Here is an 18105-nt window from a genome sequence, read left to right on the forward strand (position 1 = left end):
TAAAATAAAAGTTCAAAATAGGGATAAAATCCTTTTTAATAGAAGGTGTATGGAGACTCACAACAATACCATATATTTTGGTTAAGCATGCAGTGACCGTAACCTGTGGTAAAACTAAACTAAAACAATTTAAAACAAAAGTTTATATACGAAATCAAATGCAACTACATATTGTTTAATTCTCTAATTTTCTTCAAAGCAAAGGCGGAAGCTAGCCTCTTTGACCTTCTTGGATTCTGTTCATTAGCGTTCAATGATAGAACATTTGGACAGAGGTCAACTACATTGGGTGAATTGAACTTTACTCTGTCAGTTTTTACTCTGGCAAGTACAGTACTCTGTCTTTACTCTGGCAAGTACATGGGATCTGATAAACCCCACTTTGTCGCCACATTGGCAAAAAAGTGTTGCCAATCTAAATCAAACTCTAATTATGTAAATAAAAGTTCTTCTATATGCTTCTGTAGGATTTTTTATTGCGTTTAAAATGGATATTTTTGTGGAAGCAGAACAGAGGATGCTAGGTCTAGGGGGGGGGATTAGTGAAAAAGTTAATTTTCTGTGCTTATTGAAAGAACTTTTGGTGAAACGTAAGGAAACGTTTGTTGTTCTTTCCTAAAAACAAACCAGATTGACTCAGCAAAGAACAGAAAGAGAGAAAAAAAAAATCTACAAATAAGCAATTTGTCTTCCATAAGGTTTTCACCTAAACCCTAGAGAATAGATCAAATCGCCAAGTCCATCTCGTAGCACTATAACGTATGCAGTATAAAAGTCTTTTGGTGTCAACTAGTTAAAACAAACAACTAAACAAAAGCATGAGAGAGATAGAAAACATTCAGTCTTTTAACAGCTATTATGGCTACAAGTCTTGACTCTGATTAACTGTTGACACAAACTTTGCAAAAATCAAGGAACATTTCATCTGATTTTCCTAATCACCAAATTTTCAAACTGTTCAATTTCCAGCAAAGTTTCAAATTTTCTTCCCTTACCATTAGTAAGCTTCAAATTGCTGATCACATTCACACATATACACACACACAAAAAAAAAGACCACAATAGTATTGCTCCACAACATAAAGGTACAGTTATTGTCAAAGATCACACTGCCTTTCCATCATAGGTAGCGCAATACTGCTGCCTAAGTAAAGAACGATGTTGGCACAATGTATTATTATTTTTTGGTTTCTTGGTCTTAGATCAGGGCACTTCGTATCGAAGGAGTTGTCGCAGAAACTTCAAAAATGGCTCATTCGATTGGAAATTAGAGTGGCTTGTGCCCTTTTTAATAGTCAAAAGTGATTGGAAGGCAACTAACACCCCTTCCATGCCCACCATTTCACCAAACACATCAAATCAAAATTTTGAGATAGCCATTTTGTTCAGCATAGTTGATTTCCAGATAGAAGTTATTTTTTTTAGGAGGACACTCCCCCACAGCCCTCAGGGCAAGGGTTGTAAGTTATGGTATACCCTAGGAGCATAAAAGGTTTTTATGGAAAGCGTTGTTGTAGAAACTTCAAAAAAGGCTCGTTCGATTGGAAATTCAAAGTCCTAGTGCCCTTTTTAATTGTCGAAAGTGATTGGAGGGCAACTAACCCCCCTCTCACGCCCACCTCAAAGTTTTGAGATAGCCGGTTTTTTCAACGTTGTTGAAAATTCTAGAAACTTGGTCTTTGAGGATGACAACCCCCCCCCCACAGTCCTCAGGGCGAGGGTTATAAGTTATGCCTTGGGGGCATATAAGGTTTTTTATAGAAATTGTCGCCAGAGAAACTTCAAAAAGGGGTCATCTGATTGAAAGTTGAAATGGGTCACGTCCTTTTCAACAGTCAAAAAGTATCAGAAGGCAAATAATGTCTTTTCCATGTCCACCCTATATTCATGCACAACTATTCAATTTTTTGAGATAGCCACTTTGTTCAAAGTAGTTGAACGGTCTGGAAATTATATCTAAGAGGATGACGCTCCCCCCCCCCACAGTTTTCAGCACAAGGGCTACGTAACACATACTGGGAGCATCTAAGGTTTTTATATTAGGTTTCTTTGTAGCGACTTGAAAAAGATTTCAGTTGGTTAGATATCTGAAAAAGTGATATTTAGAATCGTAATCAGCAGTGGTTGTAGGAAAACTAACATTACTCTCATGCCCCCTTTTTCCCCAAACACATCCAATCAATATTTTTAGATAGCCATTTTGTTCAACATAGTTAAAAGTTTTAGAAATTAGGTCTTTGAGGATGATAAACCCCTCAGAGCCCTCGGGGTAAGGGTTGTAAGTTATGCCCTGGGGGCATATAAGATTTTTATAGATAGTGATGTTGTAGAAACTCCAAAAAAAGGCTCATTCGATTGGAAATTAGAAAGGACTGTGCCCTTTTTAATAGTCGAAAGTGATTGGAGGATAACTAACACCCCTCTCACACCTGCCATTTCCCCAAATAAATCCAATCAAAATTTTGAGATAGCCATTTTGTTCGACACACCTAAAAAGTCTGGAAATTATGTTTTGAAGAATTACACTCCCCCACAGCCCTCAGGGCAAGGGTTGCAAGTTATGCCCTGGGGGCATATAAGTTTTTTTTTTTATAGAAAGCGTTGTTGTAGAAACTTCAAAAAGGAATCATTCGATAGGAAATTGAAACGGATAGTGCCCCTTTACTGAAAACAAAACTTTACTGAAAAAATACAAATGAATGTGCACTGTAAGTTTAACATACATAAACTGATATTTCTTAATTAAAATGCTACTATTATCTGATTTATTAAAGTTATAACAATAAAAACATATGTATTTTTTCAATAAAGTTCAAACTTTGCTCTGGCCTGTGGAAAGTACGGGGGTTTTGAGCCCTACTCATATTAATCTCTCCTCGTTTGGAATTTGACTCGGTTATTTATTGTAATTTCTTTTTGTTTTGGGTTTCATTTATTTATCGATGCTGATTTGTGGTAGTTTCATGCTTGGTAGATTATTTGATTTTATTTTTGCTCATTTTTGGTTTAATGGAGTTCTTTACTTTTCTTTAAAAAACTTATTTTGTGGAAAAAGTTTTTTTAATTAATGACGTCTAAATAGCAGCTCAATAGGGAGAATCCTTTTGCTTGATAGTGAAACACAAAATATTAAGATTTTGTTTTTGTTTCACTATCAAATAAAGGGATTTTCCCTATTGAACTGCTATTTACACAACAAAGGTACAAGATATACTAGACCTCAATTTACACTATCCAGTACAAACAAGAATTGCAAACAACCTTACAATCATTTTTGGGACAATATCTTTATCTAGGAAAAATAACATGTATATTATCAAAAAAAAATTATTTGTATTTGATCAACATTACCAATTTTTCCATCTAGGCTAAAGATTAAATTAGTTTGAGGTAGAGTGGCCAGAATGTGAAGGATAAAGTTGGGACTTTCACAGCAGCTTGGTCCAAAATATGCTTTCATTTCAGAAAAATTAAGCCTTAAACCTGCACATACTTTGTATTTTTGACTGCGTCTTCTATGGGCGCCCATAAGCGGGGGGAGGGGGGGGGGCACCAGCCTCCCTCCCCCCCCCCGGCTGAATGACCCTGCCTTATATTTTTATATTTTTGTTTTGAGAGTTCCATTATACAACACTGGAAGTGCCAATTAGGTCTGGTAAGCCCCCCCCCCTATAAAATTCCACTTATGGGCGCCCATGGCGTCTTCTAGAAATAATCTTATAATATATAATTTCTTTTCCCATTTTTGATCCTTGCAACAGCTTTCCCAGTCAAGCTTCTAAATATATATATTTCGTTGGTCAGCCAAATAAATAAATAAACACATTAGAATGGCAGAACTTTAGGTCATCTCAAAATAAAGAAATCCTTTTAAAAGACCTTAAGCAAGTTTCTTTACACCATATAAATAACTCAAATTAGTATTTTCATAGAACAACTAACTTACAGCCATAAATGATCCAAATAAATGAGCAAGACTCCCAATAAATAAGCTAAAGGCAATAAGTGTTCTTCTGGAATACCTGTCCCCAAGGTATCCAAAAAGTGGAGCAAACATCATGTAGGAAACAGTAAACACAGTCTGTATAAGACCTGCTCTTGAATCATTGATACTATAGTATATTTGAATATCATCTAGGACTCCTAAAATGGAAGAAAAACCAAATAGAAAGTCATTAATTCTGCAGCTATAGCTGTATATGGCAATGCTTTATACAAGTTGCCCATTGTTAAGATATAAGAATTTTATTGGAAGGGTGGTTGTATAAACTTTGGAGGGGCTCATTCAATTGAAAATCGAAAATTCCAGTTCCCTTTTTAAGATTTAGCCTGCTTTTCAACCAGTTACTACTGAATGATTTGTCACAAACTACAGTGTTTTAAAAGTTACTAATTCCAATTCAATGGCCCTTGCATTTCAGCAATTGTTTTAAAAGAATTTTCACAAAAAGTCCAACTAGAGCATGAAGAGTGAGGTTTTAAGGATGGGATAGTTTTCAGTTTTAATGTATATATATATATATATATATATATATATATATATATATATTTATATATATATATATATATATATATATATATATATATATATATATATATATATATATATATATATATCTATATATATATATATATATATATATATATATATATATATATATATATATTTATATATATATATATATATATATATATATATATATATATATATATATATATCAAAACTCAGTCTATATTTATATGAAAGTTCAATGAGAGTTAGAACATTTGGGCGTTAAAATGCACTCTTTGAGGCACCTGTTCATCACGACAAAAATGTGTTTTTTATACATTTTTTTTAATGTTTTTACAGGTTGGACAAACATTTTTTGGGAGGGGGGGGAGGGATGGTTCAGTCTTGATAATTCCTTTTGATTTCAAGGAATATTTATAGCTTATGCTGTTATAATGAATTTAAAGAATAACATTAAACCCAAAATGAGCAGAATTTGTTCCATATTAAATAAAAAAAACAAGTTTTTTCAACTGAAAGTAAGTAGCAACATTAAAACTTAAAACGAACAGAAATTATTACATATATAAGGGGGTTCGTCCCCTTGTCAATACCTTGCTCTTTATGCTAAAGTTCGATTTTTGTTCCAATTCTTTAAGAATGACCCCTGAATGACAAAGGTCATTTAATTAGAATAAATATCTCTTTTGAAGGTAGGGGAGAGTGGTAAATGCAGGGATAGGGTATAAGGTGGGACACAGTACTTATCTGCCATCTAGCATTCTTTAAAAAATTCAATAAAGTCAACTAGTTTAGTTCTTTCAATGGCGGACATGACAGTTCTATCACTTGGTAAGTTGCTATTTTTGTTTTTGATAAAATAGACTTCCCAGTTTTGACTGTACCCCCCAAAAAATATTCGGATAATAGTTTCTTGTGTTTTATTAGTTAATGGTTTGTGGAAGCTGTGTGTTTAAGATGGCAAATAAAAACTACAATATAATGTCATTTTGTGTGGCCATCTTGTGGAAAAACATGCAACAGTAAAAAAATCGGACACAATTTGCAAGTAGAGGTCGCATGGTATAAACCAGGACCAGGACAAGTGGTATGCAGTAGGACATGCTATACCACATGTTGGAACCTTCAGTTCTTGTTTTTTAAGATAAAAGTTTTTTCTTTTTTTGGTTTGTAATTATCCCCTTTCCTTTTTGTGGCAATCTTTAATTTTCTCTTAGTAGTGATAACACCATCTTCTTTTTCTTTTATTGCATAGGAAGTTAAAGTCACAAATTGTAACTGTATAGTTCTACAGGTTGAGTCAAATTTGGTTCTAAATTGACAGGGAGAGAAAAGGGTAATAAAGTTGATTCATTTGAGTTGATGTTGCAACTGGTGAGGGCTTTAATTGGCGGAAATAGCATGTTACAGATAGAATCCACCCACAGCCCATAGGCGGCTTGGCTGTTCTAGGGGCAAGGTTTCGTAATTATCATCAGTTCTTATATTGAGTTCAGAGAATAGGCCTACAGTAAGAGTTCTTTTCTCTCTCTCTCTCTTACATGTGCGTGGCATGCTTGTGACTATGATTGGAACCATATCTGTCAGCGGGCAGTACCTTAATCCCTACCTTATATTCCCACACAAGAAATTTCAACCTCACATGCTGACTGGTTCAAACATTTCAAGACTTACTCACATCCTTCCCCTGAAAGCCCAAAACTTCTGATAATGGACAACAACGAGTCCTACATTTCTTATGCTATTGTGCAGTTTGTGAAAGAGTCTGGTATCATTTTACTAATAATACCACCTCACTGCAGCCACAGGTTGCAGCCATTGGATATTTGCGTGTATTTTCCCTTCAAATGCTAATACAACAGGGTTGTGGACAACTGGATGCTATTCAATCCACGGAAGACCGAGATAATATATGATTGCATCTCTTGTTGGCCACAGCCTCCCCGTATCTTTCACACCAAACAACATAATGAGGGGCTTCAAAAAGGCATGGATATGGCCCTATAACCCAAACATCTTTAAAGAAAAGGATTTTCTAACCTCTGCTGTAACCAACAGACCTGTACCTGATTCTTTGGATTCAGTTGAAACTGGAAACAACTTGGCCGAAACCCCCATTACATGTCCTATATATGTACCTACATTTCCCATACAAATCCTCTGTCAATTCCTTATATATGATTCCTTATTCCCAAAGAGGAAATGAGGCACTTCATCATAGGACCGAAGTCCTATTCTGCAAGTGGTCGCAGTAAAGCTACCAAAACAGTAACGAAACTACCTTTTCCATGTCCATAGGACACAAAATCCGCCAATTCCTTATTCAATTCCCAAAGGAAAGGGGGCACTTTATCATAGGACCGAAGTCCTAATCCGCAAGTGGTGGCAGTAAAGCTACCAAAACAGTAGCGAAACTACCTTTTCTGTGTCTGTAGGATACAAAATCCGTCAATTCCTTATTCGATTCCCGAAGGAAAGGGGCACTTGATCATAGGACCTAAGTCCTAATCCGCAAGTGGTCACAGTAAAGCTACCAAAGCAGTAACAAAACTACCTCTTTGTATCCAGTTATTAGGATACGAATCTTCTTTATACAGACCAACTTCTGGACGTGCCGCCTGGAAAAAAGGGGAAAACTAATATGGAAAACATGAGTCTGAAGGGAAATCGTCAGTAGATAGAATTTTGGGTTAGTGAAAAGCCCATTATGGTCTTGCAAGGGAACATACTTATCATGTATGACATGTGGGCCTGAACAATCCTCTACACCCTTTTCAGTTACTGTGATGCCAGAACAAGTTCGGCCATATCCTAAAGCAAAGCCACGTGTACCGAGTTGCAGAAGTAGGAAAAGAGGCTCTAAAAAGATTCTTATTGAGAGTCATGTGAAAACACAGATTGAAGAACGAGAAACCAAAAAAAAAGATAAAAATGACAGGGTGGTGAGGCTCGAAGAAAAGTTAGGACTGTTGGAATAACTGGAAAAGCAAAAAAAGAAAAGACAACAAAAAAGCTATTTGTGGATTCAGAAGGAAGTGATGATGAAAAAATGATTCTTGATGATGACAGTGATGACTCAATGAAACTATGTGAATCGGAAGATGAAAGTGAGAAAGAGGAAGAGGTCTTGGACAGTGTCTCCACAGGAGATTTTGTTAAAGTTGTTTAAGCAGTAGGGTATTTTGCTCGCTCTATCCAAGAGAAAAACAAGAGCAGTGTCGGAGTTAGTTTAATGTGCATGGCCGGTCTAAAAAAGTGCAAGTGGCCGGATCGAAATGACTCAGTATTTTATCCAAAGGAGGACATTTTGAAAAAGTTGTCGCCTCTTACCCCAGCACCCAGTACAGCATCCAGAGCACCGTCATACTGCTTGTTTGCTGACTGGTAGTCTAGTCTTGTGCCTAAGATATTTAAACTTTTGATGTCGAATTTTTAATATAGTTTTTATATGATGAATAGTCAAAGTTTTCTACCAATACATACATGTTTTTACTATGTACCAGAGTATACCACCTCGTGTCCCAAGATATACCACCACCCAGTACTTAGTGGGACAAATGGTATAAGCAGTGAGATCCCCCTTTTTTTCTTCTAGCTATACAAGAAAAATCTGGAAAAATTACAATTTATGCTGCAGTTCTGGGGCTTTCTTTTGAGACAGAAACCATTTTTCTACTCCAATGTTAACCATACATTTTGGAGGTTTTCCAAAATCCGTCCCTACATATACCACTCTCCCCTACTAAAAAAAACTTTAGTATAAAGAGTGAGGTATTGACAAAGGGGCAAAACCCCTCATATACGTAATTATTTCTGCTCATTACAAGTTTAATGCTGCTCCTTACTTTCAGTTGAAAAAACTTGTTTTTTTTAAATTTAATTTTTGATCATGTTTTAAAAATCATACCACATAACCCCAGCCCCCACCAGAAAAAAAAAACCCTGAAAACGTCTTTATACTTCCCAATAACCAATATTATATGTAAACTCTGGGTTTAGTTCTGAAAGTTCATAGTTTTCAGCCTCAAACTTTTAATTTCCATTCGAATGTGTCCTCTCGCGATATTCTAGGGTCACTGGGTCAATCATCCCTGAGAAAAAAAAACACACACAAAAAAAAACAAATAAACACACATACATGATCTTTCTTCTGGCAAAAATACAAAATTCCACATTTTTGCAGATATGAGCTTGAAACCTCTAGAGGAGGGTGCTCTGTATGGTGAATCTGATGGCGGGATTTTCATTAAGATTTCTTAGGGTTTTAGGGGTCTTTGTCCCTTTTTCAAAAATTTGGTAAATTTTTTAAGGTTTGTAACTTTTGATGGGTAACACTAAACTTGATGAACTTTACAAATTTGGAATCAGCGTAACAAGCTGATTCTTTTGATGCATCTATTGATACTAAAATTTTGTTTTTTAGAGTTTTGGTTAATAATGGGCCAATTTGCTCCTTACGTACAGTTTGTTACCTCAAACTGTCTGATAGGAGGGGGTGCCCCTTCCTCATCCCCAATCTCCCCTGATGGTCATGGAAAATTTGGAGAAAATTTCATTGAAAACTTTGGAATGCCTACAATACAAGACAAGAGAAATACATTAAACTTTTGCCTTTAGTCATTTGGAAAAGCAGATGCTCAAATTAGGTTTTGAGTGTTCTTTAAAGATCTAATTTTGACACAGAAAGATCAGATCATTCAACTCCACCATTTTCAAGCCCCCCCCCCCCCAATGGAAGTTTGAACGACTTGAAACTTGCTTGGAACTTATTCCAGATGAAAAGTCAAGTTATCTTCCTAGTCAAGTGCAAGCCATTTTCAAGCAAAAAAAGACAACCTGCTTCAGGAATTACTAGCAAATATTTACAGATGGGTCACTGAAAGGAAAAGAATTACAGCTGAATTCTAGCTAAAGGCTACAATTGAAGCTCTAAATGTTACTAATAAAAACCTTGAATCTAAGAAGGTGATCTTGCTCATAGAGTCTAAGTCTGCCTTACAGTTAACTAGCCAGGTCCCTAGGTCACTCACAGACTCTTGTATAGAAAGTCTACAAAAAATAACATGGAGCATTAAAGAAAGAAACATCAAGCTCTATTTTCATCATGTAACAAGAAATTAAACACAACAAGGTAGCCAATTTACTTGCAAATAAAACAGCTAACATCCACATGGACCAAACATTAAAATAAAAAACTCTACATGACACAATTCAGAGAAGAATTCCCAGCAAGAATCTACCCCAGCTGGTACTTATTTTCCTATCATGTGACGAAAATGCTCTATACTTCAGAATTTGAAGTGAATACACTGATCCTAAGAAAAGAGGAGTTTATATGACATAAACAAGCCAATCCATACTGCAATTTTTGTAACTCTACTCCAGAATCCATGAACCATTTGAGTTTTGAATATCAATTCATCCAGCAAGATGTAGTCAATCTCTGATTTTTAAATGTGAAACCTAGCAAAATAGATCTCCTGCTTAAATGAAGTACAAAATATTTTCAGCTTTGCAACTTTGCTCAATTCCAATTTATGAGGTTTCAAAGATCTGTAAAAACATTTCCAAAATCTAAAAAAACCCACTGATATGGCTTAAAATTTTACCCAAATAACAGGAATTGCATTTTTAGAGCTAAAGCCACAGAAAAAGAAATTGAAAACTAAGGTATAATATTCTTTTGACTAAATTCCAATAGGTATAGTCTAGGCCTGTCAAGTAGGTAAATTTTTATGATATAGAAAGCTGTCATAGAAAATTGCCTAGAATTTTACCAGTGGAATACAGCACAAATACCTCCAGAACATCTTGATTAATTCAAGGATGCTTTCTCCCTCCCAATTTTGGGTTTGAACCTATGTCATACCAACAAGGTTGAATCTATCCATGTAGTTTAGTAGGTTTCCCATAACACAAACAGGCATTGTTATGACTCTTTTGTCCACAAACTTCATTTTGTGAAGGACAAATCTTACAGACAAAAACCCTGTCACAACTTTGCTCAATCCCAATTTATGAGGTTTCAAAGATCTCTAAAAACATTTCCTAAATTTAGAAACAACCGATTGACATGGCTTTATATTTTACTCAAATAACAGGAATTTGATTTTCCAGAAATAAAGCCAGAAAAAAACAACTGAAAATTAAGGTATAGACATCATGTTATTTTTCTGAATTCCAATAGGTATAGCCAAGACCTGCCAAGTACCCTAGGCAAATTTCTATGACACACAAATCAGGGGTAAAGGTTAATATTAACTGATTATCTAGACAGCTAAGAAACAAACTTACCTCTATAGTTGGAATTGCATTCTGAACCCAAATTTAACATTTATTTGCATCGAAAATGAGCTTTATCCCCATCCCTATATATACCAGTTCAGGGTATGTATTTGCACATTAGGGAGGGAGGGGAGGGGGTAAATTTCATTTCCAATGCAAAGTAATGTTAAATTTGGATTAAGGATGCAACCCTAACTATAAAGGTAAGTTTGTTTCTTAGCTTAATTATCTGAATAATCTGTTTGATCTACTCCTGCCATTTACCAAAAGGTATAGATGTATGAGCAGTCCACCACATAAGGAGATATGTTAAAAAAAAAAATTCTAGCTTCATAAGGTGCACAATAATCCTAGTTAATATATTTTGCAGTGAGAGAACCTTTATCTTTGCTTCTTTATTGTCTTTCTAAGAAATTCACGAATTTCTAAGAACCAAGGGGGAAACCAGTCCACATTGGGATACCAAAATTCAAAAGTCCATTACTTCACCATTAATTGACCTTTTCTTCATATCTTTAGCTCAATATAATCATATTCAGCACATTTTGTCCCAGTCTTCTTAACCCTCTTTAAGAGTCTCTTTCTTACATTTTCTTCCAGTTTTATTTTTTCAGGGGCATCAGTAGCTATGAGGCTGCAAGCCTTTTGCAACAAAATTATGCAGTGTCCCAACGTGGGCCTATGGTGATGCCTTGAATTTCTTACAAATTACCAGTGTCAACAAAGGAATACAAACAAGTTGGAGGTTACAAATTTTAGTGAGTATATATATATACAATTATGAACTTACATGAGCACTGAATGAACTCAGAAAAGATGTTACATTTCTAGAAAACCAAATTTTCAGGCTAAAGAAACAAACTTTTAGTATGTCAGGAGCATGAAGTCAACAGTGGCTGAAACAATGATGTCTGCAAATAAGATATAGAACTACTAGTTGGACAGTGTTACCACTGCAAACCTTCACTGATTTTCCAAAACTGAAATTGTCCCAACATGGGCTGGTTTTCTCTATATATTAGTGGAGTATATACCCCTACCCTCCTAATGTGCAAATATATATCCACAATTGCATTCTGAATCTAAATGTAACCTTCATTTGCATCACAAATGAACTTTACCCCCATCCCTAAATATATCCAAATCAGGGTATATATTTGCATATCATGGGGGTGGGGGTAAAGTTCATTTGTGATGCAAATAAAGGTTGTATTTAGATTCAGAATGTAATTGTGGGTATATATTTGCACATTAAGGGAGTGGTGTATATGCTCTGTTAATATATAGGTTCTAAGAAATTCATGAATTTTTTAGAAAAACAAGGAGAGAAGTGAAGGTAAAGGTTCTCCTGCTGCAAAATATATTAACTAGGATCACTGTGCACATTATGAAGTAAGAATTATTTTTTTTTAACATGTCCCCTTATGTGATACTGCTCATACATCTATATCTAACAAAAAACTTGGAAAACTAAAGATCTCCCTGTTCACCTGCCAGTCCAGGGGACTTGTCTGTCATGAGTCAATCCTAAATATGGTAGTATGCCTGAGACTCTAAGCAGGAAAGCCTAATAGGCTTAGGTCATTTGTTGGCCTGTGAGTCCAAGCAAATTCATTTCCCCTCCTGCCCCCCTTGCATACAAGTCCAAGTCCCCTGGACTTGCAGGCAAACATGGATATGAACCTTTACTAAAATCAGAAGAGGGTTAAAATAAGCTCCATTTCCAGGCCACCAATACCCAACATGGGTTGTGCAGATCACTGGTTTGAGTTATGTGTTCCACATAGGTTTGCATCTTCTCAGAACATGTTTTCAACCATGCTATTCTGGCACATTGCAATTTAAAGGAACCTGTGTCCAACATGCTACAAACTTGTAAGATGAAAATGCTTTAAAGTTTGCCTGGGCTAAACAAAGAGAACTAGTGTTTGAAAACAACTATAGAAAGCTTGGCAATACCTTCCCAGAGTATGTTTTAGGCCCTGGATTCATTACTGAAAGTTTTATTTTCCTAACCTAGCCACTTTTCAAGATAGCAAAAAGGGTAAATACTTTGCAATTCATATTATTGACTTACAAATAAAGTGAACATACCACTCAATGCCTTTTGGTAAATTTCTAGGTGGCCCTGTAATTTAGCTAGGATGAAAGTGAAAACATCATTTGATGCCTTTTTTTATGCTTTTTCATAATTCAATAATTGCTTCTGGTGCTAATGTCATCTTAAGCCCTTAAAGGGGCCCCAAAGGTATTTTATATGAATTATGAAAGAGCATAAAAAAGCATCAAATGATGTTTCACTTTCATCCTAGCTAAATTATATGGCCTACAGCAAATTTACCATGAGCTACCCCACCACCCCCCTAATGTGCAAATATATACCCTGAATTGGAATATATCATGAAATGTTAACAGCAAAGTTCAGTGCTATTTTTGTCAATGGCACTTGAAAAACTTGAAATAGTAAGAAAATGGCTTGAATTGAAAATCAAGTATTTTGCAGGTTAGATTATAACTTCTTTGTGTGGTTACAAAATGAAATACCATTGGTACCCCTTCAAGGGGCTATGCAATTTACAAAAGAAGCAATTATTGAATTATGAAAGAGCATAAAAAAGGCATCAAATGATGTTTTCACTTTCTTCCTAGTTAAATTATAGGGCCACCTAGAGATTTACTGCCTCTTTTTATGCTCTTTCCAAATATAATAATCATTTTTGTCACAAATGAATTTTACCCCCAACCCTATATATACCAATTCAGGGTATATACTTGGGTAAATTTCTAGGTGGCACTATAATCTAGCTAGGATGAAAGTGAAAACACCACTTGATGCTTTTTTTATGCTCTTTCATAATTCAATAATTACTTCTGGGGATTATTGCATCTTGAGCCCTCAAAGGGCCCCAAAGGTATTTCATTTTTGTAACCACACAAAAAAGCTATCAACACTACTTAAGTTATTGAAAAGTTGTTAAAAACATATCACTAGTTTATAAATAAGTTGTTCAAGAGTAATATATTCTAAAAATACTTATTTATGACAATTCAAACCTCTTTTATTAGGCATCTACGATATAAACTGTTTTCCTACTGTTTCAAGTTTTTCAAATGCTGCCAACAAAATAGCATTGAATTTTGTAATTCAAAACTTTACCATCAACAATTCAGGATATATATTTGCACATGAGGGGGGGGGGGGGGTAAAGTTCATGGTAAATCTGCAGTTGGGCATAAAATTTATTCAGGAGGAAAGTGAAAACAATATTTAATGGTTTTTTATTTTCTTTCATTATCTATATAAATATCTTGTGAATCCAACTAAGGCCCTAAAATGCAATATGTACCAGAAGCAATTGAGCAATGAAAGGGCATCAAATGATGTTTTCACTTTCATCCTAGCCAATTTATAGTGCCAACTAGAAATTTACCTATATTTGTAAATAAGTGGAGGGGGGGGGGGTTAAGTTAATTTCTAATGCAAATGAGAGGTAAGTTTAAACTTTACCCAACTCTCTCCCTAATGTGCAAATATTGGTAAAATTCTACTTTAGCTACTTTTGGCTATCTTTAAAAGGGTTAGGTTAGGAATTTGGAACTTTTAGCAATGGATCTACAGGCTAAAGTATGGGTAAAGTTCTACAAAATCATATTATTGAGTTAGGACTAAAGTGAATACATAATTGGATCCTTTTTTTATTTCTGCTTACGAATATAAATCCATGTTCTATCGCTAAATAATTTCAGCCCCCCCCTATAGCGGCTATACCTACCCTACCCCGGACGGGACATATATCGGGGGGGGGGGCAGAAATCAATTTACAATAGAAATGCTTATTATATTTGTAATCAGCATAAAAAAAGGCATCAAATGGTGGATTCACTTTAGTCCTAACTCAATAGGCCTAATAAGATTTTGTAGAACTTTACCAAAGTATGTCTTGGGAAGGTATTTTGGTCAATATATACCAAATCATATTATTGAGTTTCAATATTATTCAGTTTACAATGGTCAATATATACCAAATCATATTATTGAGTTAAGACTAAAGTGAATACACCATTTAATGCCTTTTTTTTATGCTTATTATAAATTTAATAAGATTTTCTATCGGAGATGTATTTCAGCCCCCCCCCCTATTTAGGTCCTATATGTGGTTGGGTAGTTATATCCGTTATAGGGGGGGGGGGCTGAAATTCATTTACGATAGAAATTCTTATTAGGGTAAGACACCCAGTAGTCGGACACTTTAATCACTTTGAAAACTTTTTGACATTTAAACTGCTCTAATTACTGTATTATACCACCTAGAAATTAATTTTTGTATCAAAAAATTTCTGAAAAATTTCTGAACAAGTAGATTATTAATTCAAATAGTTTCACTTGTACAGCGCCTCCTATTTTCGAATTTACTAACAAGTGACAGTTCTGCCTAAACTTGGACATACAAATGGCTCATTGCAAATAGTGATTAAAATAGTATAAAAGATTATGTCCAAGAATAGGCAGGTGGCCGACTACTGGGTGTCTTACCTTATATTTGTAATCAGCATAAAAAAAGGCATCAAATGGTGTATTCACTTTATTTGAAACTCAATAATATGATTTGGTATATATTGACCAATCATATTATTGAGTTTACAAATATAATAAGCATTTCTATCGGAAATGAATTTCAGCCCCCCCCCTATATAGGCTATACCTAGCCTAACCTAACCCAACCTAACCCTGAATTGGCATATATTAGGGGGGGGGCTGTAATTCATTTCCAATAGAAATGCTTATTATATTCGTAATCAGCATAAAAAAAGGCATTGAATCGTGTATTCACTTTAGTCCTAACTCAATAATATGATTTGGTATATATTGACCATTTTTTTGAAGTAGGCTATCTACCTCCACTCTTCTTCTCTAAAGAGTCCTGAAATTTGCCTATATGACTGGTCTATACCTATTGAAATTGGACAAAACAACATTTTACCTTAATTTTCTGTTGTCAGTTTCTTTTCCTCTGGCCTTAGTTCTGAAAATGCAATTCCTGTTACTTCAGTAGAATTTTCAGCCATATCAATGCTTTTTTTCAAAATTTAGGAAATGTATTTGCATATCTTTAAAACTTTATAAATTGGGATTGAGTAAAGTTGTGAAACTGAAAACAATTTTGTTGTACTTCATTTAAGCAGAAGATCTATTTTGCAAGGTTTCACTTTTATAACACACAGATTTTTAAAGGTAATCAAAGGTTAGGACCCTCTAGAGGGAGAAGGAGCAGAGGTAGGTACTTCAAAATACCTTCCCAGGACATACTTTAGCCTTTAGACCCATCCCTGAAAGTTTGATTTTCCTAATCTAACCCCTTTTGAAGATAGCCAAAAGTAGCTAAAGTAGAATTTTACCCAAATATTTACCCTGAATTGGTATATAGGGATGTGGGTAAAATTCATTTGTGACAAAAATGATTATTATATTCATAAAGAGCATAAAAAAAGGCATCAATTGGTATGCTCACTTTATTTGCAAGTCAATGATATGAACAGCAAAACATTTACAGCAAAAAGTAACTTTTCTAGATTTTAATCGGGGGAATATAGCACTAATACCTTCAGAACACCTTGATTAATTCAAGGATGCTTTCCCCTCCCAATTTTGGGCTTGAACCTATATCATACCAGCAAGGCTGAATCTATCCATGTAGTTCAGTAGGTTTCCTAAGACATACACAGCCATTGTTATGACTCTTTTGTCCACAAACTTCATTTTGCTGGACAAATCTAACAGACAGATCCAATTGACTATTTTTTAATAAAGAGAATATTAAATTCTGTTCTTTTTCTTCACTATGGTTTACTGATCATAGAAAATAGAAATGTTGCCTTGGTTTTTGCCTTTTAATCGACGTCCAATCCTCGGTTTCACTAATAATGCTCGTTTGTATAACCTTGGTTTCACTTTGTGCTTATAAGCCGTTCTTTGAAATGCCATCCAATCGTCGTTCAAATGCTGTTCTAAGAGTGACGAACTGAGCTCCATATGCCGTTTCACTACTTTAACTTAACTTTTAACTGCAAAGTTTTAAAATCATACAACATGCAAAGTAAAACTGCTCTTATCATTTTTTATCTGAAGAATAAACTTTTCAGTAACATATTTTTTAATCATATTTGCCGCTTCGCTTACTATTTTTAAAGCATTTTTTTGCCAACAAAATATAAAATCTCATCACTTCACACCTTTTTTAATAAATTGTTCGCACAATTTGAATTTTAACTGCATATGCTCGTCATCTGACATGCCACTGATCATGGTTGTATTTGCCTTTTTTCGAATATCAGACTAAATTTTTATAATAAGATCCGTATCTCTACGCTATGTAATTAATGTAAGTCTTAGGGGAAGGCGCATTCTGTCACATTTGCCCCGGGTGCCCGAAAAGCTAGCTGAAAAATGAAGTAATTTTTTATGTTGATTCAACCGAAATTCATTACTGTTTAGGCATGGGTTTCCATTGCTATGGAGCCAGGCCATAATGTGACCTCAAAGACCTTTGTTCACCCCTACCGCATCCTGACGTTCTGAAGCCGGCTTTAAACAAGATTATGAAAGAAGAGAATTACGAAAGAAAGGGATAATTCTTCATGCTCAAATAGAAAATTTTCTTCCCCACCAGCAGCAACTGCTAAACATAACTACAAGGCTATTGATGTGACATAGTCTGCTCCAGCTTTCAACTGAAGTTTATTGAAGAGTAACTTTTTTCCTTCAGCAAAATAATCCTTTTAGAAGTATTATTGTCAAATTTATATACGGCTGATGAACACTTATAAGGTGTTTTTTTCAGTGTAGAATAACATTTCTAGAACGACGAAATAAAATACAATAGAGTAAAACCAAAAATATCTTAGTTGAACTAAGAACGACGGATGGCAAAAAAAACGCAGCTAATGTTATCGAGCAAAAACAAATTTATACCTGCAAATCAGTATATCTAAAGCACAGACATAAGGTATTAGCTTTATATGTACATTTTTTTTTGTTCTGTAACTGTAGCGCTTCAGAGACTATTTTTCGATTTATTCTGTTTCTGAAAATCATCTAGATCTATTCAGAAGTGACGATTTGAAAAATTAATCAAGGAAAAATCCGTAATTATAATAAAATGATATAGGTAATTATTCGATGAGAGAAAATAAAACTAGGTTTTAGCCCTACTCACTTATTCAATCATCTAGGACGAGGGTGCCACTAAGGAGGGATGGGGGGACCCCCCTCCTTCAAAGGGTCCTCAGAATCTTTTGAACGAAAAAAA

The 18105-nt window shown here is 34.9% G+C and overlaps 1 protein-coding gene across 2 annotated transcripts in view; it reads right to left on the reverse strand.

Moving 5' to 3' along the window:
* Positions 1-16648, reverse strand: part of spin (lysolipid transporter protein spinster) — a 69519-nt gene extending 52871 nt beyond the window's left edge. Inside the window, exons 1-2 of one of the 2 annotated variants that reach the window (XM_089098324.1) lie at positions 16400-16647; positions 3947-4143 (exon numbers count right to left, since the gene is read on the reverse strand). In XM_089098324.1, the coding sequence (XP_088954450.1) occupies positions 3947-4060 (114 nt within the window). In that variant the 5' untranslated portion in view covers positions 4061-4143; positions 16400-16647. Of the gene's footprint in view, positions 1-3946; positions 4144-16399 lie in introns of both variants that reach the window. The other variant, XM_089098323.1, reaches the window with a different exon arrangement.
* Between the last annotated feature and the right edge of the window lie 1457 nt (positions 16649-18105).

Source organism: Artemia sp. Qi Xiang Cuo, chromosome 12 (assembly GCF_049724085.1).
Source record: "Artemia sp. Qi Xiang Cuo chromosome 12, ASM4972408v1, whole genome shotgun sequence".
Lineage (NCBI taxonomy): Eukaryota > Metazoa > Arthropoda > Branchiopoda > Anostraca > Artemiidae > Artemia > Artemia sp. Qi Xiang Cuo.